At 47.2% G+C, this 27,013-nt stretch overlaps 2 protein-coding genes across 6 annotated transcripts in view; both read left to right on the forward strand.

The window, feature by feature from the left end:
- The window catches only part of ZFP64 (ZFP64 zinc finger protein), a 66,132-nt gene that overhangs the window by 20,329 nt on the left and 18,790 nt on the right, over window positions 1-27,013 (forward strand). For 2 of the 5 annotated variants that reach the window (XM_081149687.1, XM_081149690.1), the window contains 2 exons: window positions 1,745-1,996; window positions 7,330-10,079. In XM_081149687.1, the coding sequence (XP_081005813.1) occupies window positions 1,745-1,996; window positions 7,330-8,609 (1,532 nt within the window). In that variant the 3' untranslated portion in view covers window positions 8,610-10,079. Of the gene's footprint in view, window positions 1-1,744; window positions 1,997-7,329; window positions 10,086-27,013 lie in introns of those variants that run through there. The other 3 variants (XM_081149688.1, XM_081149689.1, XM_081149686.1) reach the window with 2 other exon arrangements.
- SALL4 (spalt like transcription factor 4) overlaps window positions 1,961-27,013 on the forward strand; it is a 240,657-nt gene continuing 215,604 nt past the window's right edge. The window contains exon 1 of the mRNA XM_081149684.1: window positions 1,961-1,996. The gene's annotated coding sequence lies outside the window, so the exon portion shown is untranslated. The remainder of the gene's footprint in view (window positions 1,997-27,013) is intronic.

The following is a 27,013-nucleotide window of genomic DNA, read 5'->3' on the forward strand; positions in this document are numbered from 1 at the left end:
GCCCCAGGGCCAACCAGCGTCTGCTCACTGCAGACACACGGGACAGGGGCCCCAGGAGCCATTTCACAGCTGATGATGATGAGAAATTATTGTTCCTGGATTTTTAAATTTGACTATTAGCATTTTAATAATAAAATCATAATATTTAATACACTTTTAGGTGTGTTCCTAAATGCCAGATGTTTATTCTATGATGGGAGTGATCAGCTTTGGCCAGCAGTTGATGTGAGCACTTGGCTATTTAGGATTTGTCCGGGATGCGTATTTGATACATAAAGTAAGAGGTGAAATTCCTGACTCGCAGCCAGCGTGCCCAGATTCACCCGTCTTTAGTCTAGTGTGTCCCCTTAGATTTCGGCATGCCTTCAGCGAGCCCCAAAACACACACAATTTACTTTTTCCGTCTCTTACCAAGTTAATGTTACTATCGCCTCTCGGCCTTCTGGCTAACCCTGCTCTCCCTGGGCGTGCGCGTCCCCTCCCTGCTGGCACCTTCCCAGGCAGCGTGTACCTGCCTGGCTCACTCCCCGCGGCAGGGGAGGGCCCCGGGGGTGCTGCAGCCCTGCAGCCGTGTCGCGGGCACCAATGAGGCGAAAAGATGTGGTCGCGGGGAGGCGGGGTTGCGCTCGGCTGAGGGCACAGCAGTCCCGGATTCCAATCCGAGTTGTTAGAGTCAAATGAAGCCACTCCGAGGCATAGCGCCTTTCGAAAAGGAGGTGTTTAAATTCATGTCAGCCAAGAGGGGTTTTTTGGTACCAAAAAAAAAAAGTTACTTTCAGAGAGGACCACCCAGGTACAAAAGAGACTGGAAAAATATACGTCAAAGAATGTATGCGTGACAAGCGGCGTGTGTCTAGTGAGTCCGGCTTTGTGTCTCCGTCGCATGACTGACCAGAGGGGAGCGGTGGCCCAGGGCAGGAGGCCGCTCCGTCCTGTGAGACGTGCCCCAGCCTCCCCACACCTGCCGGGCGCCCCCATGTCTTGGCGACAGCTGGCAAGAAGGAAGGGAAACAGGAAAAGTGTAAAGCACGCGGTGTCTTTTTACAAAGGGGACGCGTTTACCTTCTCTGCGTTTCGTTGACGGGACTTGGTCACAGACGCGCCCCTTGCTGCGCGTGAGGCCGAGAGCTAGCCTGTGGCTGGTCGGCCACGAGCTCCTGACAGCGGGGGCCCGAGTTCCAGGGCCTGCCTGTCGTGTAAGGGAGAAAGGAGAGGATGGCAGAAGGGACAGTGAGCACGTTCGTTTACTTAGCTGTAATTCAAAAATCTGAGTTGCATTCTGTTTTTAATAAGAACTTCGCCCTGGCCGGCGTGGCGCAGTGGTTAGAGCGCCGGCCCTCGGACTCAAGGGTCCCGGGTTCAGTTCCAGCCAGGGGCGCGTCCCATGGTTGCAGCCAGTCAGTGGGTCTCACGTCTGTGTTTCTCTCTCTCTGTCTCCCCCTCCCTCCCCTTTCCACTCTCTCAGAAAAGCAATGGGAAAAATATCCTCAGGTGAGGATTTAAATAAATAAATAAGAAATTCACATTCCATGTAGGGAAAATTAGAAAATACCAGTAATAGTATATTCATGTTCAGACTAGAGGAAACCTCCTGTCTTTCTCCCAAGCTGTTAGCTCTTTGCCAACCACCCATCCAGCTTGGGGGTTTCTAAATAATCTTTGGAGATCGCGTCTTACTCTGCATGAGACGGGGAGGTCAGCCCTTTCACGATTCTTTCCTGAAGCCCTCTGTGTGTGTTCGAAGGAGACAAGCCCCACAAGTGCGAAGTCTGCGGCAAGTGCTTCAGCCGGAAGGACAAGCTGAAGACCCACATGCGGTGCCACACAGGCGTGAAGCCCTACAAGTGCAAGACGTGTGACTACGCCGCTGCGGACAGCAGCAGCCTCAACAAGCACCTGCGGATCCACTCCGACGAGCGGCCCTTCAAGTGCCAGATCTGCCCCTACGCCAGCCGCAACTCCAGCCAGCTCACCGTCCACCTGCGGTCCCACACAGGTAGGTCTCTCCTGGCGCTCTCCCTCCGTGCTCCCGCCTTCCTGTCGCTTCAGTCATACTCGCCAAAGCATTCAATCACACAGAAGTAAATGAAGTGGGGGCGTTTGGCAGTCCCTTCTATGCAGCTTTGCTTTTCATCTGCCCAGAAGTGCCTTTCTCAGTAAAATAGGGGAAAGCATCCAATTTATAACTATATATATAGTTATAAATTAAATTACTAGTGAATAAGTTATAAAGTTACTATATATATATATATAGTTATAAAGTTACTATGTATATATATATATATATACATAGTAACTTTATAACTTATTCACTAGTAATTTAATTGAGATGTGCTAAATGAAATAGAGATATAAGCGATGCATTTTTAATATGTTTCTGCATAATGGTTGGTTAGTCATTTCACTCCGTTTTAAAGTATACTCTGATTAGCTCAGTGTGGTACAGCTTAATGGGAAAACTCAGCAGAGTAGGTAATTTAACAAATTATGTATGTTTTCCTTTTGGCAAGTGTATCAGTTAGCTTTTGATACAGTGATGCTGTGTAACAACCATCACAAACCCTCAGTGGCATATCATACCAAGTATTTATTGCTCACATACTTCAGGTCATTAGGGGGTTGGCTAGACAACTCTGTTGATGTTGGCTGGTCTTAATCACATGTGTGGGAAAGGCGGGGTGTCCACTGACCTTGGCTGGGGCAGTCTGGCACTACTCCCATATCCTTCATTTTCCTTCTGGGACCAGTGGGCTACCCCAGGCTTGTCCTTCTCGTGACAGTGGCAGTAATACAAGCAAGCATGCCCCAGTGTGTCACCCCATTTCATATCTGTATTTGTATCCCATTCGCTAAAGCAAATTCTATTGGCTAAAGCAAATGTCAAGAGTTGGGGCTGAGTTCACCCACAGAAGGAGGTCACCACAAGGTTACACGGCAAAAGACAGGGAGTTACGAGGAGGGATAAAGAATTGAGGCCATTTTTGCAATCAACAGTCCACCCCACCGTCGTTCACATCTTTCCGACATACAAATGCATTCACACCCTCCCAAGCCCTCCACAAGTCACATCCAATCACAGGATCTCGTGATCGCCTTCAGGTGTGGCGATGTGGGTCCTTTGGATCTAGGCACCTTTGCAGTAAAAAGACACTGTCCCTCACACTCCCAGTGTACACAGCCAGGACAATTGCAGTAACCTTGCTGTTTGAAAGGTTGGGCACCTTTTTAGATTTTTAGTCTAACTGGGTGACAGCTTTGCTGGTAGAGCTGTATAAAAACTGCATTTCCTGTGTATCTACGTGCCAAAGGCCATACCCACAGTTCTTTCCGAGACTTGCCTTTCCTCTGAACCCAAGTACAGGCCTTTGGCATATGACCATCTTCCGTGGGTTGAATCCCTCACGACTTCCAGGAATCCTTGTTCAGCTGAGAGAATCTGCTTGGCACCAACTTCACTCTTTTGGAGATTTTAACAGAGGCTTACATTCACAGCCTTCATTTCTCATTCCGCCCCCACCTCCCGCCCCGAGATCACCTCCCTGGATAGGATCTTTGTCCACAGGCTGCTTTCTTACTTCGAAAACCTTTTGCTGGCTGGAGATGAGAATCTTTATCCAACCCAGCACATCTTTGATTTTCAGTATTCTCTCTGAGTTCCGTTCTGAGAACAGCCAGTCCTTCTTGGAGTTTGCCTCTCTCTTGTGGTAGCATATCATGTGCAGCTTGTGAGACACTTGCCGTGTTTTGCCTAGAATTCATCTCTTCGGTCAAGTCCACAATTCAGTAGGTGCATTTCCTGTCTTTAAGTTACCGCAGGTGACAGTTTTACCAAATGTTTGCCGTTACGTAGCATACAGGCGGCCTCTACCTGCCAACCAGCCTGAAAGCCAGTGCCACATAACTTACTTTTCTGGTGTGGCAGTGCTCCATTTCTCCATACTTATACCTGTATCAGTTATCTGTTCTCTAGTTATCAGTTATCTATTGTGCAATAATGCAGTGTAACAAAAACCCCCGGGAGACCTCAGTGACTACAGCATGCCGTGTTGGGGATCAGCTGGGTGTCGCCTGGGCAGCTCTGCGGATCTTGGCTGGGGTCACTTACAGGTCTGAGACCCTGCTGGCCGTGCCCGGCTGTGCACCAGGCTTCACCGCAGTACCTTAGCTCTGCTCCGTGTCCCTGTCCTCCTCCCAGGACCAGCAGGTGAGGCCAGGCTTGGCTTTCTCGTGGTGATGGAGGATAGGCGTGCAAGCCAGTAGATCCCAATGCACAGCCCGTTTCAAGCCATTACTGTGTCAGGCCTCCGGAGCATTCCCTCAGCTAAATCAGATGACATGAGGGGTCCTGTTGTCTGAGGTCACAGCAGGTCATCCTGCCCTGGCCAGGAGAGCATGGGTGATGACATACATGACAGAGGTCGTGGCTACAGGGAGATCTGGGGATATTTTTGGGACCTGTAGTTAAGACATTGGCATCACTGATGCCCAACTGATCTTCAGAAATCTCTCCAACCTAAGTTTGAGGAGCTAAAGGATTCATTCTTGGAAATAGTTCAGAATCATCTTGACTTATAACGATAAACTTGCCATTTATACTAGCATCTTTAAATTGGTCCAGAAAAGGTGTATTTTCTAAAAATTCGAATGTGTTCCATTTATGCAATGTGTCCATGGAGTGTTTGTTACCCTTCCTTTGCTTTGACCAACTACATTGTCAGTCATCTTAGGAGCCGCCTAAACTCAGGAAAGATCTGTCCTGCCCAGTCGGCATGGCTCAGTGGTTGAGCATCGCCCTATGAACCAAGAGGTCACGGGTTCAATTCCCGGTCAGGGCACATGCCCAGGTTGCAGGCTTGAGCCCCAGTGAGAGGCATACAGGAGGCAGCCGATCAGTGACTCTCTCATCATTGATGTTTCTATCTCTCCCTCTCCCTTCCTCTCTCTGAAATCAATAATAAAAATAAAAAACATGAAAAGAAAAGAAAGATCTGTCACTTAAATGTATTGGTCACTTATTCACTGGGCAACATCCATTAAGTCCCCACTGCACGCTGGACCCAGGGTGAGGTAGTGGACAGGAACGAATGCAGTCATTTGCCTTTCAGAACTCATGGTCCGGTGGGACTGTCACTGACTAGCACACCTCGTTTAAGAAATAAATCTGTGGTTAAAGGGGGAAAAAGAAGGTGACCAAGGGATTTAAAACTTTGACTTCCATGTCAAAAGTGTTGTTAAGCTCTGTGAGATTTGGTTATCTGCTTTTTCTGGGTTTCACCCCTGATGATTGCTTTTAAAAAAGGCAGAAAGATTTGTCACTAATTTGGGCAGGGGTGTAACGGGAAGACCTCGTAAAACCTTCCAGAGCAGAGGTTCTTATTCTGAGCCCACAGACACCTCTACCCAGGATCCGTGAATAGAATTCAGGTCCACCAAATGGGGCACGGAAAATTCACACATCTTCGTTTTCACTAACCTGTACTGAAATCCGATGTGACCTTCAATTACAAAAATTGGCAACCAATCTGATCACAGTGCATGGAACTTGTTGCCAGTAGAAACCACAGATCTTTTGCTAACAGTTGTTGCAGGTAGATCAGAATTTCTTTAATGCTCTTCTCTACTTAGAAATGGTTGTAGCTACTGGACCCGCCGTTGGATATTATTATTTAATACATTGATAAAACACACACATTGCCATATAACAGATTTTTTTCTTTAAAATTTTTAATAACTATTTCAATGTAATCAGTTTCTTTTGTGTTCCTATTAATTTTTACTTTCCTTTGTCTGTTTAGGCATTATTCTGACAAAGGGCCCATGGGTTTCACTGAACTGGGAAAAAGGGGTCAATGGTATAAAAAGGGGGTCAGCAAACTTTTTCTATAAAGGGCCAGATATAAAGCCTAAATATTTTAGGCTTTGCTGGCCATATAGCCTCTGTCACAGTCACTCACCTCTGCCTTGAAAGTGACCATAAACAACACATAAACAAATGGGCTGTATACCAATAAAACTTTATTTGCAAACACAGGCTGTGGGCCAGATTTGGCCGTAGCTTACCATTTCTTGTTCTAGAATTTAGCGTGCATGGTCTTAGTGGTATTGAGTCATACATAAAGCACTGCTTAGGTTTGGGCTTCCCACTTTTCTTGAAGCTTGCTATTTTTTTCTCCCTGTCATCTTTAATTGCATGTAGTAAGCAGCTCATGGTGATGTGTTAGGCCTTATACCAGAAAGCCAGAACACAGCCTTAGTCTTTTGAGCTTATGACCTAAGAGAGTGAACATCGGCCATAGGTGCTGATAATTGCCTGGCATCTAAGAATACCAGCTCTGGAGTCAGCCTGGGTTGGAATCCGAGCCCTGCTACTACACCTGGGTGACCGTGAACAAGATCCGTAGTCTCTGTAGGCCTCAATCTCCTGTGTACAATAGTGTTAATAATAATAATGTTGCTAATAGCACCTATCTCCGGGGACTGTTGGGAGCATCTGGTGAGACCATTCTTGTGGAGTGTTCAGCAGAGCGCCTGCCATCCCGGAAGCCACCGTGAAGAATGTTAGCTGCTGTGGTTTTGCTTAATTACACAATAATTGAAATGGTTGGGGTCACCCGTATGCCTTAGATACACTGGACTTGGCATTCGTTGACAAAGTCAGTTTGGAATATCACGGTCTCTGCTCATCTTTCAGCGAATATGAATTTAAAAATAAAAGGTCAAGCAGCTGGATTTTGTAACTTCACCAGTAAAGAACGCAGCTGGCAATGTGGGATAAAGTTTGCGCAATAAACACGTCTTTATTAATAAAAATCTGCCTGAAGTGTAAGCTGGGCGTTTCAATCATTGTAAAGAGAATGTTCTGATGAGTGAGCACGGAGATGACCGATTCGAAAATGTGTCCTTCAATCTGTTACAACATGTAACTCAGTCAAAATCAGCGGATTACGCAGAATGGTGAGCCACGAACTAGCCGAGTGGTCACATTAATCTAGGAACCATAGCTCGATTGTTTTAAAGACCTTGCTAAGGATATCCACACATTTTATTTGGGACGATTAAAGAGCTCTTTTCCGTCTCAGTTTTTCTCCTGGGTTTTGTCACGGTGGTGGTGCACCAAGCCTGTGGCGGTGGCTTAGGTTTGGGGAAAGAAGTCAAGTCCCCCACCCCCGCACCCCCCCTTTTTTTTTCTCCCAGGGGCTGCTAGGAGCTGCAGTTAGAAGGTCTCCACCCGCCTGCCTTGGTGTAAGCGATTTTCTGGTGTGTGCTTCGGGGGGATCCGCTGTGGTTGTTGCCTGCCTGTTCTCATGGAAACTCACCTTGTGTTGACAGGGGACGCCCCCTTCCAGTGCTGGCTCTGTAGCGCCAAGTTCAAAATCAGCTCGGACTTGAAAAGGCACATGCGCGTGCACTCGGGGGAGAAGCCTTTCAAGTGCGAGTTCTGCAATGTCCGCTGCACCATGAAGGGAAACCTCAAGTCCCACATCCGCATCAAGCACAGCGGGAATAACTTCAAGTGTCCGCACTGCGACTTCCTGGGGGACAGCAAAGCCACCCTCCGGAAGCACAGCCGGGTGCACCAGTCCGAGCACCCCGAGAAGTGCGCGGAGTGCAGCTACTCCTGCTCCAGCAAGGCCGCGCTGCGCATCCACGAGCGCATCCACTGCACGGACCGCCCCTTCAAGTGCAATTTCTGCAGCTTCGACACCAAGCAGCCCAGCAACCTGAGCAAGCACATGAAGAAGTTCCACGGGGACATGGTCAAGAACGAGGCCTCGGAGAGGAAGGACACCGGCCGCCAGAGCAGCCGGCAGGTGGCCAAGCTGGACGCCAAGAAGACTTTCCACTGTGACATTTGCGACGCCTCGTTCATGCGGGAGGACTCGCTCCGCAGCCACAAGAGGCAGCACAGTGAGTACAGTGAGAGCAAGAACTCGGACGTGACCGTCCTCCAGTTTCAGATCGAACCCAGCAAGCAGCAGGCCGCGCCCCTCACCGTGGGCCACCTCCAGGTGCCCCTGCAGCCCAGCCAGGTGCCCCAGTTCAGCGAAGGGAGAGTCAAAATCATCGTGGGGCATCAGGTGCCCCAGGCGAACACCATTGTCCAGGCTGCGGCCGCCGCCGTGAACATTGTGCCATCCACCTTGGTGGCCCAGAACCCGGAGGAACTGCCCGGGAACAGCCGGCTGCAGATCTTGCGCCAGGTCAATCTGATCGCCCCTCCCCAGCCCTCGGGGTGTCCCAGCGAGGCGGGTGCCCTGACCCAGCCGACTGTCCTGCTGACCACGCACGACCAGACGGAGGGAGCCACTCTGCACCAGACTCTCATCCCCACGGCCCCAGGCGGCCCCCAGGAAGGCGCTGGCAACCAGACTTTTATCACCAGTTCCGGTATCACCTGCACGGACTTCGAAGGCCTTAACGCTCTCATTCAGGAGGGGACGGCCGAGGTGACTGTGGTGAGCGACGGGGGCCAGAACATCGCGGTGGCCTCCGCGGCCCCACCTATATTTTCCTCCTCTCAGCAAGAACTGCCCAAGCAGACTTACTCCATCATTCAAGGAGGGGCCCACCCAGCTTTGCTCTGTCCAGCGGATTCCATACCAGATTAGTGCTTAAAAAACAAAAGAAAGGGGGGGGAGGGAAATGTGACACAAAAATAAGTCATACATAGAATTCTGCAAGAGGTATGCCCTTTATGTTTTTAAAGATTATTGAGAAAGGCCCCCCATAATAAATTGTAATTTTATACTGCTTACTATAATTTTTTAATGCTGTAGTAACTGTGAGACCCCCCTCTGAGTCGCAGTGTTGTGACTATTGTAGAATCTTAAATGTTACCAGGATGATTCCGATTAGGGGTTGGAATTCAGTGCATTGATTAGTGAGGACGTTTGTTTCCAACTTGATTTCCCAACTCGAATAAAGGTTTTTCCCATCTCATTATACTTGTGTAGTAGATGGTACTTCCCAGCCCCTCTTCCGTGCCATTCTGAAATACGCCCCGAGTCTGGGGTTTTAGTACACGGATACAAATCTGTGGTATGGAGGACCATTTTCTACATAACGTTAAATGGGTTTTTGACAAAAAAACACACACCAAAAAAAACAACTTAGTGCTAATGAGATGAAAAGGAATGGTTTTCTAATAAATTGATACAAGATTAAAATATATTGAACGTTAATGATTGTGTGGTCAGGATATGGTTTGGGGTTGAGGGGATGTGAATTATCATATCATTAAAGAGAATTTGAACAAGCAAAGGTTTGTAGTCTTTGCGCATAAATAGTATAGATACGTCTTGCCTCCTTAACAGTCATTAAATATCTATGGTATTTTCATTTTGAAACCTCAGACTGACAAACCTGACATTTCTGTTTAGATGCAAATATGATGCACGTTTCTACTAACCTTTAGGACAGAGTTTTCTAGGATGCCATTGTTTTATGTATCAGTGTATGTGCAGCCCCAGGGACAGAGAAGCACCTGGGTTTTTCGAAACCATGGGCTGTACTGAGAAAAGGGAAATTCAAATTTTATTGTTTCGCATGAAAATGCTGTGTGACCAGTAGGTGGCGCCAGAGAGCAAACTGGGATTACCGCTGTTTATACCCAAAGACAAACTAGGGTTTCCAGCCTCTAGGGTCATCTTCAGCTCATGATGAGCACTTAATAAGTATTGAATGATTGAAGCGTGCTCTCACAGAATGCCAGCAAGGATTGCGAGCTGCAGAGGTTACTCTTGTGAGAGAAGTATATTTAAAATATTATAAAGACACTTAGATATTTTTTTATCCAAGTTTTCGTACACTTTTATTGCCCTAACACACAAACTTATTTAAAGTTCTCATGCACATCAGCTCACTTTTACTTAAAAGATATATAACAGGCTAAGGAAATAACAAAATGATGATGCTGGAAACCTTGAGGGTTGCCCATTGGAAATGGAAAGTTAGCTGCCTGTAGGAAATAGATACAGAGTTTGAGCTGTGGGGTTTTTTTGCCAGAATTTATTTATTTTCCCATCAGCAATGGTAATAATTATTCATTAACTATGGTTTGATAATAAATCGAAAAAGCTTGCAGCACCCTGTGTTAGTATTTTAATAATGTCATTGCTTTAGAGTCATTGCTTGCAGCTCTTTAGGAAGCTCAGCTATTGAATTTTAGATGGGAAACTTACATTATCATGAATCTGTTTTTTACTTCTCCCAGAGCGCCCCTTTTTTTATTTCAGCTTTTAAAGAATTTTTTCCTGATAATAAATGTAATGTGTATTTAAGATAGGAAGCATGGGAAACATATTATTTAGAGAAATTAGTCACTAGATCTTACCTATCCGGATGTAAAAATTGGGACTGTTTTGATGGACTTCTCCTGATCTTTTTTCCCATGGTTATGTCTGTATGTTTTCTATTCCAGTTACAGAGTTGGGGTTGAATTGAACATACTATTTCCTTTTCATGTACTATATTTCTTTTTAAAGTTGATTTTTAGAAAGAGAGGAAGGGAGAGGGAGAGAGAGAGAAACATCGATGTGATAGTGGAACATCAATCAACTGCCTCCTGCACGCTGCCTCCTGGGGATGGAGCCCACAACCCTAGCAGGTGCCCTGACCAGGAATCGAACCAGCAACCTTTTGGTGCATGGGACAACGCCCAACCAACTGAGCTGCACCAGCCAGGGCTATATTTCTTTTTATATCTATATATCTCCACCTAGCTGCTGCCCTCCATATAAACATATACATACAGGGACATGCGTATTTGGATTTTCCTTGAACACACTACAGAAAAATGCATTCCTTGCAATAAACTATACAGAACTGTACAAAAACCAAGCCAATAATCTCCAGACCCAGCCTTTCTCACCCCACCCAATTAAGTAAAGCTTTCTCTGTGTTCATAGCAACATACATAGTCTCAAACGATAACATGGAAAAGGTTTTCTTTCCTATTTTTGTAGTGATTGTATCACACTATGTATGTTTCTCTACAACTTGGCCCGATTCCCTTACTAACAGCGCTGGGGGTCAGTACAGCTATCCGTAACTTTCTTAAGCAAAAGTTAGGTTATGACCAAACCATGCTGAATTCGACCATCTTCTCGTTCGTGGGTATCTAGGGTGGTTTGGGCTTTGTTTGCCATTACAGCTGCCACAGTGTATATCCTACATAATTCCTCATATTTAGTTGTACTTTTGGAGTTTCAATGCGTTTCCATAGTTTGTACCTGCATAGATTTCAAAATGGTAGTCTCATCTGGTGTGCACTCAGTTCTCACCAATGCGGGGTATTTGTCGTCCTTTGAAGTCTTGTCAACCTGATGAGTGAAGTGGGTTATCCAGTCCTTGTGCGTTTCCCCAGCTGTGCTGAGCTGCATTTCTGTGATGTTTCTGCATAGGCTCGTTGATCATGTCCACCTTTCTCTTCCATGAACTTTAAACTCATACGTGCTCACTTTCCTCCTTGGGTCGTTGGGAACTCGAGGATGTGAACCCCATGTCTGTCACATGTTGCTCAGTTTCCCCCCCTCCTATCCTTTGTTTTTTGACTTTCCTTATGGTGTTGTTTTCATTTAAAAATAACTATCTTTTCATGTAGTCTGTTGTTTGAGGCTAGGGGCCAGAGAAGGATGAGCGGCAGAAAGCGAGCAGGTAGCCCGGCCGGGCGTGGCTCAGCGGTTGAGCGTTGGCCTAGGATCCAGGCGATCGGGGTTCGATTCCCGGTCAGGGCACAGGCCCGGGTTGCGGGCTCGATCCCCGGTAGGGGGCGTGCAGGATGCAGCCGATCAGTGACTCTCTCATCATTGGTGTTTCCATCTCTCTCTCTCTCTCCTTTCCTCTCTCTGAAATCAATAGAGATATGTTAAAAAAAAAAAAAAAAAGAGCAGGTAGAAAGTGGGTTGAGGGCAATATTATTCTGTTTTTGGCATGTCTGACATATTTTATAATAATTAAACAATAACAATTGCATTCATTCAGCAAATACTGATTGCGAAAGGGGCATATGCAGGTGGTGACACAGGCAGGCAGGATCCTTGCTTGCTCGGAGGTTGCAGTCTAGTAAGGCAGACAGGCAAGTAAACGTTTGTCACAGCCCATAAATGCTCTAGTAGGGGACGGAGCCGCGTGACCGGGAAGCCCTACAGCCCAGCTCTGGACAGCTCCAGGAGGTGCCTGGGGGACGGCAACCCGAGGGGGGGAGCTACACAGTTGAACACAAAACAGAGAAATGGGCTCAGCCTTCTGAGGAGGCCTGGAACACTCGAAGGCCTGGAGCAAGAGCGGGCATTTGTCATTGGAGCATTTTTCCAGAAGGAAAAGCAGAAATTGTTAAGGTTGCTGCTTCTTGGGGAGTGTTAGCTCTTGGGAAGGTTGTTTCTCTCTGAAGGACAAACTACTACATGGGTGGTGTATACGTGAGGCGGTCACAGAGTTTGTCGTCCAAACTGGTCCTCCTGTGAGAGGGAGGTGGCACTGTGGACTGTTGTGCTGGGACAACAGGTGTAAGTCAGCTTCTAATTTACCGTTACTACTGATAAAAGGCCAAGTGCAGAAACTGTGAATTAATGACACCCTAGTGGTGCAAAGCAGCCAAGATTAGCATTCCACAGCCTGTGGGTCAGTTTTCCAGAAAAACAAGTCGCATGCCATAAAGCTGATCAAAAATTGGGTTTTTCTGTGTCATGTTTTAGATAAACATTTATTAGCACTATAAATCTGTTTATTCTTAGCCACGTGATTGTATCCCTATTTTTAATGCTAGTAAATGTGGCAAATGAGATCATTGCTTCCAGTTGCATTCCCTCCCCTGGTACAGAATTATATTTACCCCACCTTGCCCGCTGGCATCCATGGGGGTGGGCTGTGCTTCCCTGCCCCACTGATTTTGGCTCTTTGGCTGACGAAATACCAGTGGTCCTGCTTGGGAGAGGGGCTTTAAATGTGACTGTACGATTGGCCTCATCCTCTTGCTTCCGTGTGACCTGTCATGAGAAGAACATGCCCTGAGTAGCTGAAGGCCCCACGAGACATGAGCAGACATGTGACCTGACCTCAACCCTGCTGGAAGCCTAGAGCCGTATTAGTTGGGTGTTTTGTTGCTTTCAGCATACAATCCCAACTAAAAGACTCTCCATTACGGAAATTTAGTCAAAAGCCAGCTTGGGTATCTATAGTAATTGATAGAAAAAGGTCTTTTTTTTTTAATATATCTTTATTGAGTTCAGAGAGAGAGAGAAACATCAGTGATGAGAGAGTCATTGATCGGCTGCCTCCTGCACGCCCCACACTGGGAATCGAGCCCACAACCCGGGCACGCACCCTGACCGGGAATCGAACCGAGATCTCCTGGATCCTAGGTCGACGCTCAACCTCTGAGCCGTGCTGGCTGGGCAAAAAGGTCATTTTTCATTGACTGTTCCTTCTGTGCCAAGTGATGCCCTACACACATTACAATGATCTCATCAACCCTCATGACAGCCCTAAACAGTAGGTAATGCAATAATGTTCTTTTCACAAATGAGAAAACCAAGGTCCAGAAATGTTAAGCCATTTGTTCCAAGCTGTAGAACTATGACTTGACCAGCTCGGTCTCATGTCAGAGTTTACATATTTTTGAGCATTCATTAGGCTACATTACTTTTCAGTGAGTGCCTCTTAGGTGAAAAGATCATGCATTTTACTTCTTTGTAGAAATTTTATAAGCCCAGCACCTCAAGTTAAATACATTTACCATGTTGATTGATTGATGATTGATTGATTGGTTGATTTAGCAATCCATAATAAGCTCCTCAGGCCTGCAAACTTATTGAGGGTGAACTTTATTAGATCTAGCAGGGGTCATTTTTCTTACAACTTTGAGAAGAAGGCCAGATGGGTATTTATTACCTCATTTCTCAGGTGATAAAACTGAGGCCCAAAAGTCCTGCATCCATGTTACTCACTGCGAAACAGGCAATGCCAGGATTCACCATCACCCTCAATTCTCCCATCCATTTGCAGCCTTGGGCTCGTGCCCCTAACAGAATAGAGAGAGAGGAGATGGGGGACTCACACCTTCACAGTGTGGCAACGGTGTGGCATCAGGCAGAAATAAGCATAGCAGGAGCCGGTGCTCCTGCAAAGACTGTTCATTATAGATAAGATGGTATATATACACTGAGATGGCTTTTCCCACCCTGCATTCCCTTCCTGGTCCCTACAGGTAACCCCTTTTATTGATTTAAAAAAATTGTTTTAACAATTTTTTATTTTTCAATTATAGTTGGCGTACAATATTATATTAGTTTCAGGTGTACAACCCAGTGATTAGAGATATAATTTACTAAGTGATCACCCTAATAAATCTATACCCCTCTGGCACCGTACATAGTTATTACAGTATTGCTGACTATATTCCCTATGCTGTACTTTACATCCCCGGACTATTTTTTAACTACCAGTTTGTACTTCTTAATCGCTTCACTTTTTCACCCAGTCCCCCAACCCTCTTCCCATCTGGCAGCCGTCAAAATGTTCTCTGTGTCTATGAGTCTGTTTCTGGTCTGCTTGTTCTGAGTAACTTTATTTTTACTTGTTGGGGTTTCCCCAGCAGCAGACCCAGGGGCAAGGATTATAGAGCCCGTCGTTTGTTTGGGAGGTGATCTCATGAAACATCAGCAGGGGGAGAGGAAGTGAAACGGAGGAGAGGAGAGGGTAGAGACTGTGTTAGCAACACTGTCACCCCTGTGGACAGCTGGCCACTCCTGCTGGAGACCCCTGAAGAGAGGGAGGAACCGGTGCCTCCGCGTGCTCCCCTCCCCCTGAGTCACTTCTCCATTTCTTTGGCAATCCCAGCTTTCACTGGTGGGGGGCTGCTCCTGAGGCCTGAGGCGATGGGAGGAGATTAATGGCTCAGGTCTTTCAAGCTGCTGCACAGTTAGGCAGAGGGGATGTAGGCAACCAGAGAAAACCCTCAGGAAAAGAAATGCAGGTGCTGACGGTAGAAAGTCCGTCCAGCGTGCACCAAGGTGACATGGTCGAGGGGATTATGGGTGAGGCACCAACAGCATTTGCTACACTGGATAGCCTTCCGTCGTTTCTTTATGCAAATGCATAAGCAAATATGAATACACTCTTCCATTACCCCTTTCCTTTTGCAAAAACAAAAAAAAAGGAGCATACTATATACAGAGTTCTATCCCCTGCGTTTTTCACTAATATATTCAGAAGCTCTTATCATATTAGTACATAAAGAGCTTTTTCATTGTTTTGGGTTTTTTTTACAGCTACAGAGTATTCCATTGTGTGGCTCTACCATGGTTTATTTAGCAAGTGACCACTTGGGTTATTTCTGGGCATTTGCAATTTCAAAGAGTGCTACATTGAATAATCTTGTAGATGGGTCCTTTGTGTGCCTGCGTATCTGTAGGATAAAGTCCCAGAAGTCTTCCAAGTTTTAATCCGGTGCACAGCCACCCTATTAGAAGCCACATCCCCAGACTCCCTTGCAGCTACATGTGACCCTGTGACTAAATCCTGGCCAATGGGACACAGCCAGGAATGACACACTCTTGGTCACCTCTGTAAAAGGCAGCCTCTCATTCCCCTCTTCCTCTTTGCTCCTTGCCATGGGCTGGGTCACTGGTGTGGATCTTTGCCTCCAGGGGATAGTAAAGCAATGAGTTAGAAGATGGGTCCCTAGATGATCTCGTGGAGCATCATCCAGTGGAAATAAACCTTCTGTTTTATTTAAGTCACTTGTATTTGGTCTCTGTTAAAGAACCCAAAGCAATAGCCTAACTAAAGATGGGATCACATAAGGGCCTATTTTAGAGTACGGCTGAACTAAGTGTTCCAAACACAACGCTTCAGGTCTTTTTCACTGATGTATCCCCAGCACACCTGGCACAATGTAGATGTTCAATATAATCAATAAGTTTACAGTAGTTGTTGTTATATTTTTAAATAGTTTAAAAAGTAATTATAGTGTAAGGGTAGTAGGTAGATGACTGCCAATAATACTAATAACCAATATTCTTGATTATTTACTGTTTGTTGCTCCCTTTACATATAGTCCCTTCTAATACTCAGAAAAACCATGAGGTAGGTAGGATTTATTATCCTTATTTTACAGATGAGAAAAACTGAGGCTCAAGGAGGATAAGAGCTCATTCAAAATTACACATCTATGAAGAGCTGGACTCTGGAGAGATCATACATGTAAAGTGTCTTCTAAAATAGTACTTAGCTCAGGGAAAGCATCTGTGAATGGTCACTCTTTTTTTTCTTTCTTTTCTTTATATATATATATATATATATATATATATATATATATATATATATATATATCTTTATTGATTTTCAGAGAGAGGAAGGGAGAAGGAGAGAGAGAGATAGAAACACCAATGATGAGAGAGTCATTGATCGGCTGCCTCCTGCACACCTCCCACTGGGGATCGAGCCTGCAACCCGGGCATGTGCCCTGACCTGGGATGGAACTGTGACCTCCTGGATCCTAGGTCGATGCTCAACCACTGAGCCATGCCTGGCTGGGCATAGTCACTCTTTTCATTACCATTACCATCACCATTGTTACGCTTTATTGCTTCCCAGGTAAGGAGAGGTAAAGTAACTTTCCAGACCAGCCTAAGATTGGCCTTTGGATGTGTCTGAGGTTTAATAGGGAAAGGAGCAATTGGAAATGGTTTAATCATATCCTACTTGCCTCTACCTCTCACCCACCTCCTTCACCTTATCTCCGGCACTCCACCCCCCTACAGCAAGACTGAGGTTCCTCAAAAGTGCCATCTCTTTACCTCCTGGTCTTGGAACAAGCTATCCCCTCTGCCTGCAACCCCCCTCACCTCACTTTTTTGCCTGCCCAAGACCTATACATCTGGGGTTATGAATCTGCCTCTTGCAGGAAGCTTTGCCTGACTACTGTGTGAACCTTTATTGCACTGTCTTGTTCACTTATTTTTCTTTCTGATTACTCTGTGACTCCCTTAAAGGCTTGCTGTTGCGTTCCTAGAGTTTAGCATAACGCCTCACACCCATGATGGAACCCAATTAATGTTTGTTAAATGAATGTCCCTGGAACAAACCCTAAAAGAAGATGTCAGAGTCAGGGAAACTCTGGCATAAGACATGGAAAATGACGATCTCAGTGATGCTAGAAAGGAATCGGAAACTTATTTTTCTCAAGAGGAGGTAAAACAACTGACCACCTCAGGCCACCACCCCTGCCCCAGATCTATAGTCTTCAAATTCCTATTCTTGTACAATATTCCTTTACAGTTCAGGAACTTCCTAACCTATAGGAGCCAGCAGGTGAATGGAGGCTGTTTATTTTCTTTATAAATAAAGGCCCTGATCTACTTTGTTGCTCACACAGTAGCCCCTTCCAGTATTTCATTTCTTCATTTCAGATTTGGGAGAGGGACTGGGGGTAGGAGCAGAAAGGACAGAGGAGGAAGAAGTGAAGATTTGTATATTGGTTATTGCAGACTGTGCCCTAGTGGCTTTTAAACCAGTTTCCTTTTTTTCACTTTAAAGGTTATATGTGCTGATGGGAATGGGGGTTGATATAGCCACATTGGAAAATAATTTGGCATCTCCTAGGAAGGTTGAACCGGAGCATATGCTGTGATCCAGCTATTCCTCCCTCACACTGCTTCTCACACTCACCATGCATGAGAAGCACCAGGGGATCTTGTTAAAATGCTGATTCTGACTCCAGCATGTCTCAAAGTGTAACAGGCGTCCAGGTCACCAGGGAACCTTGTTAAGAAGCAGATTCTGCTTTGTGTGCTGCTCAGACTTTAATGGGCAGAAGGAGGACCTGGAGATCTTGTTGAATTTGGATCCTGGGCGTAAAGAAACTTTCCTACGTGAGTCAGGGAACCTGTACAAGAATGCTTATAGCTACTTTGCTCATAATGACCAAATTGGAAACCGCCCATTGGCAGTGAGGTGTAGATGAAATGTGGTGTATTCATACAACGGGGGTCACGTGAGAGTGAAAATGAACCAGCTACAGCTGCCTGCAGCAACCTGTCCAATCTCACAAACTTAAAGAAGTGCAGGGAAATTACTCAGATCGTTCAAAAAGTGGCCACACTCAGCAACATATTATTGGGGTGACAAAACTTATTTTTAAATAATAATTATGCAAATGAGAAATAGTGGAACGAGGTGGCAGAAGGAAGGAAAAGCTCATGGATGGGAACATGTGAAGGGTTTCTTGGGTACAAAGAATGTTCTGGAGCAGGGGTGGGGAACATCCGGCCGGCGAAATCATTTCGCCTGGCCCTGCCAAGGCAACAGCCGGGGGAACTCAAGATTCAATAAATCTAGGAGCCTTTTTCATGGCTAATTTTTAAGTTGATAATTTTGTATAGCCCACGAATAATGTTATAAATATCCAAATGGCCCTTGGCAGAAAAGCAGTTCCCACCCCTGCTCTAGAACTAAAGTTTGTGGTTACATGAGTTCTAGTTTTATTACTTAAATTGCACATTTATGTTTTATACACTCCTGTATGTGTGCCAAATTTTATGATTTTATCACATTTTTAAAACTTGAAAGATTGCAAAAGGGTACATAGCAAGATGTCGGTCACTCAGACAAATGCATCACAAATATCAGTGTCCTGTCCTCACGGGTAACTACCGTGACCTGGTCCCTGGTCTCCTCTGCATTCACAAGTGCGTGCATGTACAGGGTGGGGCAAAAATAGGTTTAGAGTCGTTCATGTGGAAAGTAACACAATAATTAATAAATAATAATACAAGGATAAGCTCTCGTTTCATGTACTTACAACTGTAAACCTACTTTTGCCAAACCCTGTATACATTGAATTTTACAGAGAGAGCTGCTGTTAGATCTTTATGTATTTACAGAAACATATTCATACACACAACAGCATAATTTGTGTACTCTTCTACCCTTTGCGCATTTCACTTATAGATCTTGGCGAATATTCCCTCCCAGGGCACACAGAAATATATTACTCTTTTTTATGGTCATATAGAATTAATTCCATTGTATGATGGAGCCACAATTTAGTTATTTATCACTTTTTAACTATAAAGCAATGTGTATACATTCACTGGGTGTTGTTTTTTTAAAGGAAGTATTACTAAGGGTAATATTCTCTTAAATACACGCGGAAAATTTAGGTCCTTCTGCCCCGCAAGCTACTCCTGCACCCCACCCCGCTTAACACAGCCAGTGCGTTGCCTCCAGGACCGCTTTGTTCTGGGTTTTCATGCTTCGCCGTGGGAAACATGTGGACTTGAATGTGTTCCTATGTAGGGGGAACGGTGCGGTGTCCCCGGCGCTCTGCCGTGCTGCGTGCAGAAATCCGGCGGATTTCTGCCTGGCATTCTGCGGCGGGGCTCACCCTCGGCCCCTCTCCCCACTGCCCTGCAGTTGGGCATTTACTTTGTTTCTCGGGTTTTTTGCTATGGCAACGGTGTAACAAACACCCTCAGACACGCTCCCTTGTGCGCATGCGAAGATGTGTCTCTGGAGAAGAGTAGGTGGAAAAGAGAATTTATTGCTACATCATTGACGGGGCACATTTAAAAATTATTGCCAAGTCGCCTTCCAAAGCGGCTATAAACACCCGCGCTCCCACTGGCAACGCATTAGAAGACCAGTTTCCCTGCACTCCTGCCAACAGTAGATGTTATCAGCCTTCTTAATTTTCATTGATCTGGTAGGAGAAAAACAAAGAGAGGAATTTATGGCTATTTAATATTCACTCCCTTGTAATTAGTGAGGCCAAACACCTGCACGATTGTTGCCCAGAATCCGCATGGAACAAGATCTCCAGGTCGCTCCTCTGCCCGTTTAAGTGTGAGCAGCACCGAGAACAGAACCTGCTGCTTAACAAGGTCCCCAGGTGATCTGTGTCCATGTTAAATTCGGAGGCACCCTGGAGTCAGAACCTGCATTTTAACAAGGTCCCCAGGTGAGCCTCGTGCATGGTAAGTGTGGGGGAGGAATAGCTGGATCTTGGCATGTGCTCACCTGTACTAAAATGTGTTTAATCTTTTTATTCAGACAGGATATAGAACAGTATTTCAATTTATTTCAACTTGCATGTCTTTAATCATAAGTGAGCTTGGACTTTTTTTTTTTTTTCCAAATTTTGCGAGCCAGATTTTTCTTTTCTGGGAACCAGCTAGTCAGTGAATCTTCTTACTTTGCTTAGAACACAAAGCTGATCTCCTTCGAGCCTTTGCTGTCCCAGGAATGCCATCTCCCTGGTTCTTTTCATGGCTGCCTATCGTATTCAGGTTTTAGCTCAAAGGTCCCTTCTGGCCAAACTCAGGTACCCGCCCCCCCCACCATCAGTGTGTCTCCATCACACCACCCCCTTTCATCTTGATCGCGGCACCCACTGTTATCTGAAATGACCTTGTGCATTCATTCATTCATTCATTCATTCATTCTTCATTGCTTCCTTCTCTGACTGCCCTGCTGGGTCTTGTTGGTCTTGCAGATCACTCTGTATCCAACACTTGAACAGACCCAGAATGTCACGTGGGCACAAAACATTGTTATCAGATGAACAAATAAATTAATTCCCCGCTGATGAAGAAATAAGATTAGCTTCTGCCTAGATGTATACCCCATTTGGGAACCATTTGTACCTGGATAAACATCTACTCGCTCAGTCCTGTAGTGGAGAATAGTAGTGGTGATGCGAAGTCAAATGAGGTGGCTTAGGGAACATGAGCCAGGCAAGGTGCTCCCACCCCCAGGAGGCCCAGGACAACCAGAGGGACAATTTATTTTTATCTACTTCTCTTGAAAAATAAAGCAATTACTTGAGCAATGTTAAATGCATAGTATTAAATCACACACATATATATATTTATATATACATAAACTGGCATAGAAAGCATGAGAAACATGCAATTCAGAGGGACTGAGTAACGTCAACACAGGCTTGTTTTCGTTCAGTTTATTTCCATGTAAAACAGCATCTGTGCAGAGTTCATTGCAAGCACCAATTCTAGATGAGCGTTAGTTATTATTATAGGTAGCTGTAACTCTTACCCTATCGTTGTAAATAATAATTAGCACCTAGAGAGTACTGCCTCTGTCCTGTGCATTGCTCTGGACTTTATACACATGAACCGATCCTCCCAACCACCCTAGGCATTGTGTTGCCATTATATTGATGAGAAAGTGGGGCGCGAAGCAGCTTTCTCCAGGTCCCAGGGCAACAGAGCCAGGATCCTAAGTCAGCCTGGCTCCATGCCTGCACCTGGTTCTCACATAGTCCTGCCTCTGGGTCTTCCTTGTGCTTTGTAAAGAGGTGTAGAGTGTGGCCAGGACAATCTTTTGTGTAGTTCAGAGGTGCACTGTTTATGTCTTGGCAAAATACTTAAGAGTTATCAAAATTACAAGTATTCTCCATTTTTCTTGTACAAAGTGACAAGCATTGAAAATTTATTGACTTTCTCCATGAAGAAAGGGGACGACCTAACAACCATTTTTTAAAAAAAAATTCGAGATAAAGGTGATATATAAAGAATGAAGAAGTAACTAGTTTGCAAGAGAAACGTCCTGTGGAAAAAGTATTTTGAAATGCATGTTTGGCCTAGATCCCCTTGACCCCTTGATCCTGCTGCTTAAAATTACGACAAACACCCGTATCTGCGTGTTTAAACTTAGCAACAGAATTTCTAATCTATCTAAACATCTTCCAAATAAAGAGCCTCCATGAGTTTGAAATCCACTAGTTAAAGATATGATGCACCCTCTTCAGTTGAACTTGCAAAAGCCCCAGACCGATTATCAGGGAAGGTGAAAATTTACAAGCTGGATTTAGGAAAGAAAAAAAAAAAGACTAGTCAATTTTAATTGGTGAATGGGATGAAACGAGAATCCTAACTTATTAAGTATAGCCAATGATGCCTTGCTTTCGCTTAGATCTCTATGTCCTGTGAGTTATAGGTTTTTCAATTTTTCAATTATGACCCTTGAAATCAAGCCATTAAAACCAAACACAGCAGTAAACTTAATTTAGCACCACAACTGTGAGTGCATGTAGTGTAAAATAGTAAAACAGTGCCTTCGAAAAACGAAACCAACTTAATCAGTTGCTGTCACATTTGTGAAAAACATGAATAATTTTACTTGTTTTTTTTTACTAAAACATTGCACGCAGGGACAATGCAAGGTCATGGTGAAATATCACCATATATCAACTTGATTGGCAAAAATTAAGACAGCATGTGGCTCCACAGTATCTCTTACACTGCTGGGCAGAGATAAACGTGTGCCATTATCTCTTAGTCACCTACAATTCAACCAGTGTGGACATTCACTTAAGAAACTCGGACACTTTTTAGACAGATCATAGATGAGAGTCACACTATACACATGGCAGAGACCAGGAAACAACCCACATGCCCATCAACAGGAGAGCAGATGGATGAACTCTGGTATGTTCGCACCATGGAATATTACACACCAGTCAAAATGGATGAATGCCGGTGATGGCAATTTAGATGATCTTAGTAATCTAATAAATGTGGGAAAGCACCAGGGAAACCACCACCCAAAACTAAGAACAAACAAGCAACCAAATACAGGCCAGTGATGGATCAGTAAGGACAAGGTGCCCTGTAGCAAGGATTGATTGATCCTATTGTACGTCCCTGAGCTGGAGAGTACTGAGAGCTCATGCACGCAAACACACAGGTCCAAGCCTCAGGCGGTATAAAGGGTGTCAGATGTCACCCATCCTCCAAGCTGGGTGTCCTTCCCCTTTCAGCTTCCCCAGAGGCAACCACTGTCCCATCGAGACATTCCAGAAGGAGACCCAAGATACCCAAGCACATACGGATGTTTTCAAATGGCATTGCGTTTATGTGTAGCTACATGTACACACGTCCCAAAGAAAACTTTAAAATTACTTAAATATATTTATTTTTAATTCAACCCCCAGGGACTTCACCTCGCATTACACAGATATCTCTAGAATCAATTCACAGCTTGAAAATCAACAGGAAGGTTGAGAAAAACAGCTCAGTTTTTAAGAAACAGAAAAATGCCCTTCTCGCAGGCGGTCCCCTAGGGTTGGCCAACCTCAGTAACCTCCCAGCCGGCGTTTTTCCAGGACGCTGCGGAACCCCACGGGGCAGCCCTACCCCCGCAGCAATGTCAGAAATACAGGTTCCCAGGCCCGCGGCGGATTCAGAGCTGAACCTGGGTCTTTTGAAATAAGGCTCCACGTGATTCTCAGGTTGGGGCAAGCTCGGCGCGCGGCCCCGCCTTCCGCAGCAGCTCCACCGGGAGCGGGCGCACACCTGGGGGGTGGAGGTGGCTTTCCAGCTCCCCGTAGGACGTCGTTCACCTGGTGCAAGGAGGGGTTCTCCCCTGCACCCCTCGGGTCTCATCAAAGGCGCAGCCAGTCGGAGCACGAACGCCAATTAGCTCACCCCCCCCCCCCGGAGGACCACGCCCCAGTCACCTGCGGGGCGGGGCCCGCGCCCCGGGCCCGAAGGCTAATCTCCCGGCTCGCGTGTGGCCTCAGACTCGGGGCCTGGCTGTGTAGACATACAGATTCCCGGGCGCCGCCGCCCGAAGCCAAAACCTTCGGAATCTGTGTTTTTAATCGGCTTCTCCAGGAACAGTGGTTCACCCTGCAGTTGGGGACACTCTGGCGTCATTTAAAACTCGAACATGGAGCCAAGGTCGAGAGAGCCACGAGCGGAGGTCGTGCCTCTCTCAACCTTGGCTACCTCTCCAATAACCTGGGGAGCTTTAAAAACAACCCCCCCCCCCCCCCGCCCCAAGTGCCCGGGTTTCAGTCCAGGCCAATTAAGTCAGAATCCGAAAGCGCGGCCCATTCAGCCGCCGCCAGGGCATCTCCCCGGAGCTCGTTAGGAATCCAGGAGCTCAGGCCGCACCCCAGACCCACTGAGTCAGAATCTGCATTTTAACGAGATCCCCAGTGATTCCTGCGCACGTTAAAGTTGGAGGAGAGCTGTGCTTCTGAAATTTTAATGGGCACACGAATCACCTTGGGATCTTGTTAAAATGCGCACACGGTTTCTCAAACTTTAATGTGCATGCGAATCACCTGGGGAGCTCGTTAAAATGCAGATTCTGATGCCGCGGGTCTGGGGCGGAGCCCGAGAGTCTGCATTTCTAACGAGCTCCGGCTCGGTGGGGCCCGGGAGGCCGCGGGCCGCTCCCCGCAGGACCCCGCGGCCTTGGCTGCGGGCCAGGCGGCCGGCGGGACTCGGGATAAACCGCGCAGCTCCAAGGAGCAGAAGCGCCCGGACATGCGCGCTCCGGCCGAGGGGGGCGTAATTTCCGAACTTGGAGACTCGGGTGGATGAAGTAGGCCACTGGCGGGGACCGGCGGGCGCGCGGAGCCTCGCCATGTCGCGGCGCAAGCAGACCAAGCCCCAGCACCTCCCCTGCGCCGAGCCGCGGCCGGAGCCTGCGCGCCCCGAGTTGGCGGCGGCCGGGCAGTCGGGTGAGTAGCGCTGCGGGCGCCCCGCCGGAGGGCTGGAGGCTGTTTCTCGGGTGTTTCCGGACTCGCGCGGGTGCGTGGTTCCGCCACCGGGCGTGGGAGAGTGGGTGAAGCTTCCGACACGCGTCTCGGGGCTCGGCCTCGGCGCCCCGGCCCCTCCCCCCACCTTGTAAATTCTCCCTCCCGGGGTAAGTTACTCCGCTGTCTGCCCGGACTTCAGCCACTCCCCCCAAACGCTAGTACCCGGCGGTGCGTCTCCCAATCCGCTGCCAGGAGGCTCGGAGACCCCTTCCGAGGCTGTCTTCGGGGTGCGTCGGCCGGGACTCGGGCCCCCGAGCTCCCGGGCGCTGGGCTTGGGCTGCGCGCCTGGCACCGAGGCGCTGAGACCCGCGCGCCCGGCGGCTCTCCGGAGGGTGGAGAAATATCGGGGGAATGTCTGAGCCCCGGCGGGTACGCGGGGCTGAGTGCTAGAGAGGGACGCGGCAGCGAACCAGGGGGACGAAATCCCGGCTCTGCTGGAGCTGATGGCCCGGGAGCGCTGGGTGTTTAGGGGTGCGCCCGGGGGGGGGGAGCATCTAAAAGTAGTGGAGGCAGTTCTGGGGGCAGCGGCGCCTTTCAAACCCGTTGTCCAGGGCAGGCCTCGCGGAGAGGCAGAGTGGGTCAAACCCTGAAGGTTGTGAGGGGCGCGCCGCGGAGATGGCCCGGGGCAGGGCATTCCAGGCCGAGGGAGCGGCGAGTTCAGAGGTGAGGGCGTCAGCGCGCTGGACCCTGACGCGGGTCCGATGAGGTCGGAGAGGTGATGGGGGCGCCGGGGCTCCTGGAGGACTTGGCCGTTTACCCTGGAGGACTTGGCCGTTTACCCTGGAGAAGCGGAGCGGTTTTGGGGAGGGGATGTCGTCTCAGGGCGGTGCCACAGTCAGACTTACCAGGCTCCCCTCGAGCGCCACTTGGCTGCAGGGGTCCCGGCGGAGCGGAAAGACCCTCGGCTCCCCTAACACCTCGGGACAATATTTCTCACCTTGAGGCCCCTGGAGCCGGCGCCTTCGGGTAGTAGGGAGCTTTGCCAACTGGTCACATTCCTGCGGCTACTCTCAGGGGCCCATCCCCCACACCACCCCTTGGAATGTCGGGGGTGGGGTGAGGTCTTGGAATCTGCATTTCTGAAGCGCTTCCCTTTCTGACGCTGTGGCGCGCATTAAGACAAGGTAGGTTGCTGCTTGATTCCCCCCCCCGCCGGCTAGCTGACCCCTTTTTCTTTGGAAGGAAGTAGCCAGAGGAGTTTTAACTGTTTTTTCCCCTTTCCCTGCATTTTCATGGGCAGGGGGCCCTCGGGCCTTTCCTCTGGGAAGGCTCAGATCCCCAGCAGCTTGCTTGGATGACCATGCACTCCCAAGGAGGTGGCCTAGGAGAAAAATCTTAACCAGGCCACTCCTAAATTTATAGTTTGTATTTGAAACTAAAGCTTGGCTGCGTGAACTGCCATAACCAAAATGCCGTAACTACCTCTGTGCCCAACGCCTAGAATGGGGACAGGTAGTTGGACAAGGAGGGTCTTTCTGGGGTGGGGGCTGATCCTCTGAAAGAGGAATTGAGGAGTTATTGGGGATGTTGAATCCTTAGGGGGAAGGAATTATTGAAGACTCTTTTTTCCTGCAAGCAGCCCTGGTCCTGAAGCCGTGCCCTGTGTTTGAAGGCATTGGGTAGGGTGTTCTGTATTGTGCAGTACTGGGGTGCCCCTGCAGGAGCAGGGCACAATCAGAATCACTCCCCCAAACACACCTCAGCACCAGCCACCGGAGCAGAGGAAATGCAGCCTTACAACTAATGGGGTGTTTTCACCTGTGTTTTACGTCTGTGGTGCCGACCAAGAGGCTTGCTTTTTTTTTTTTTTTTTTTTAGTTTGGGCTACTCTTGCAAATAAATGGCTTTGTGACCAGAGTCACTTTTGGAGGAAGTATAATGGAGTAGGTCAATTGGTAGGCTTGAATCACTGCCAGTAAAAAAAAAGAAATAACAGAGGGGCAGGAAAACAACCTTACAAAATAACATCAGTTTCTCAAAAGGTTAAAAAATGTCCACTGTGCTAAACTAGGTTCTAATTAAAATGTGTGCCCCCCACCCCCTTTCACGCTAGAAGGGTCTCTCTCTGCCCCAGCTGTACCTGTCCCAGGAGAATGGGCTTCCCTGGATGTCTACAGGTGAAGGAAGTCTCTTTGGGAAGTCCCTCACGCCCCTCCCTTACATTCTACCTGGGTGGCCCTTGATAGCTGTTGGACAGTTTTCTGATAACCTGAACCCATCCACCTCCCTTCTGCCTATTTTGAAGTTTGCATTGCACAGTGCAATTCCCTCTCCAAGAATCTGGTGGCTCACATGTGTAAACTCCAGTGAATAAAGCCAATGTTTATCTAGTGCTGACTTATGTACAAGGTTGTTTTACAGATGCTGAATTTAATAATCTTCCTGTAAACTTACACTAAATTTAATAATCTTCCTGTAAACCTACAAGTTAGGAGCTAAATC

This window comes from Miniopterus schreibersii (assembly GCF_964146895.1).
Source record: "Miniopterus schreibersii genome assembly, chromosome: 10".
In the NCBI taxonomy this organism is placed as follows: Eukaryota; Metazoa; Chordata; class Mammalia; order Chiroptera; family Miniopteridae; genus Miniopterus; species Miniopterus schreibersii.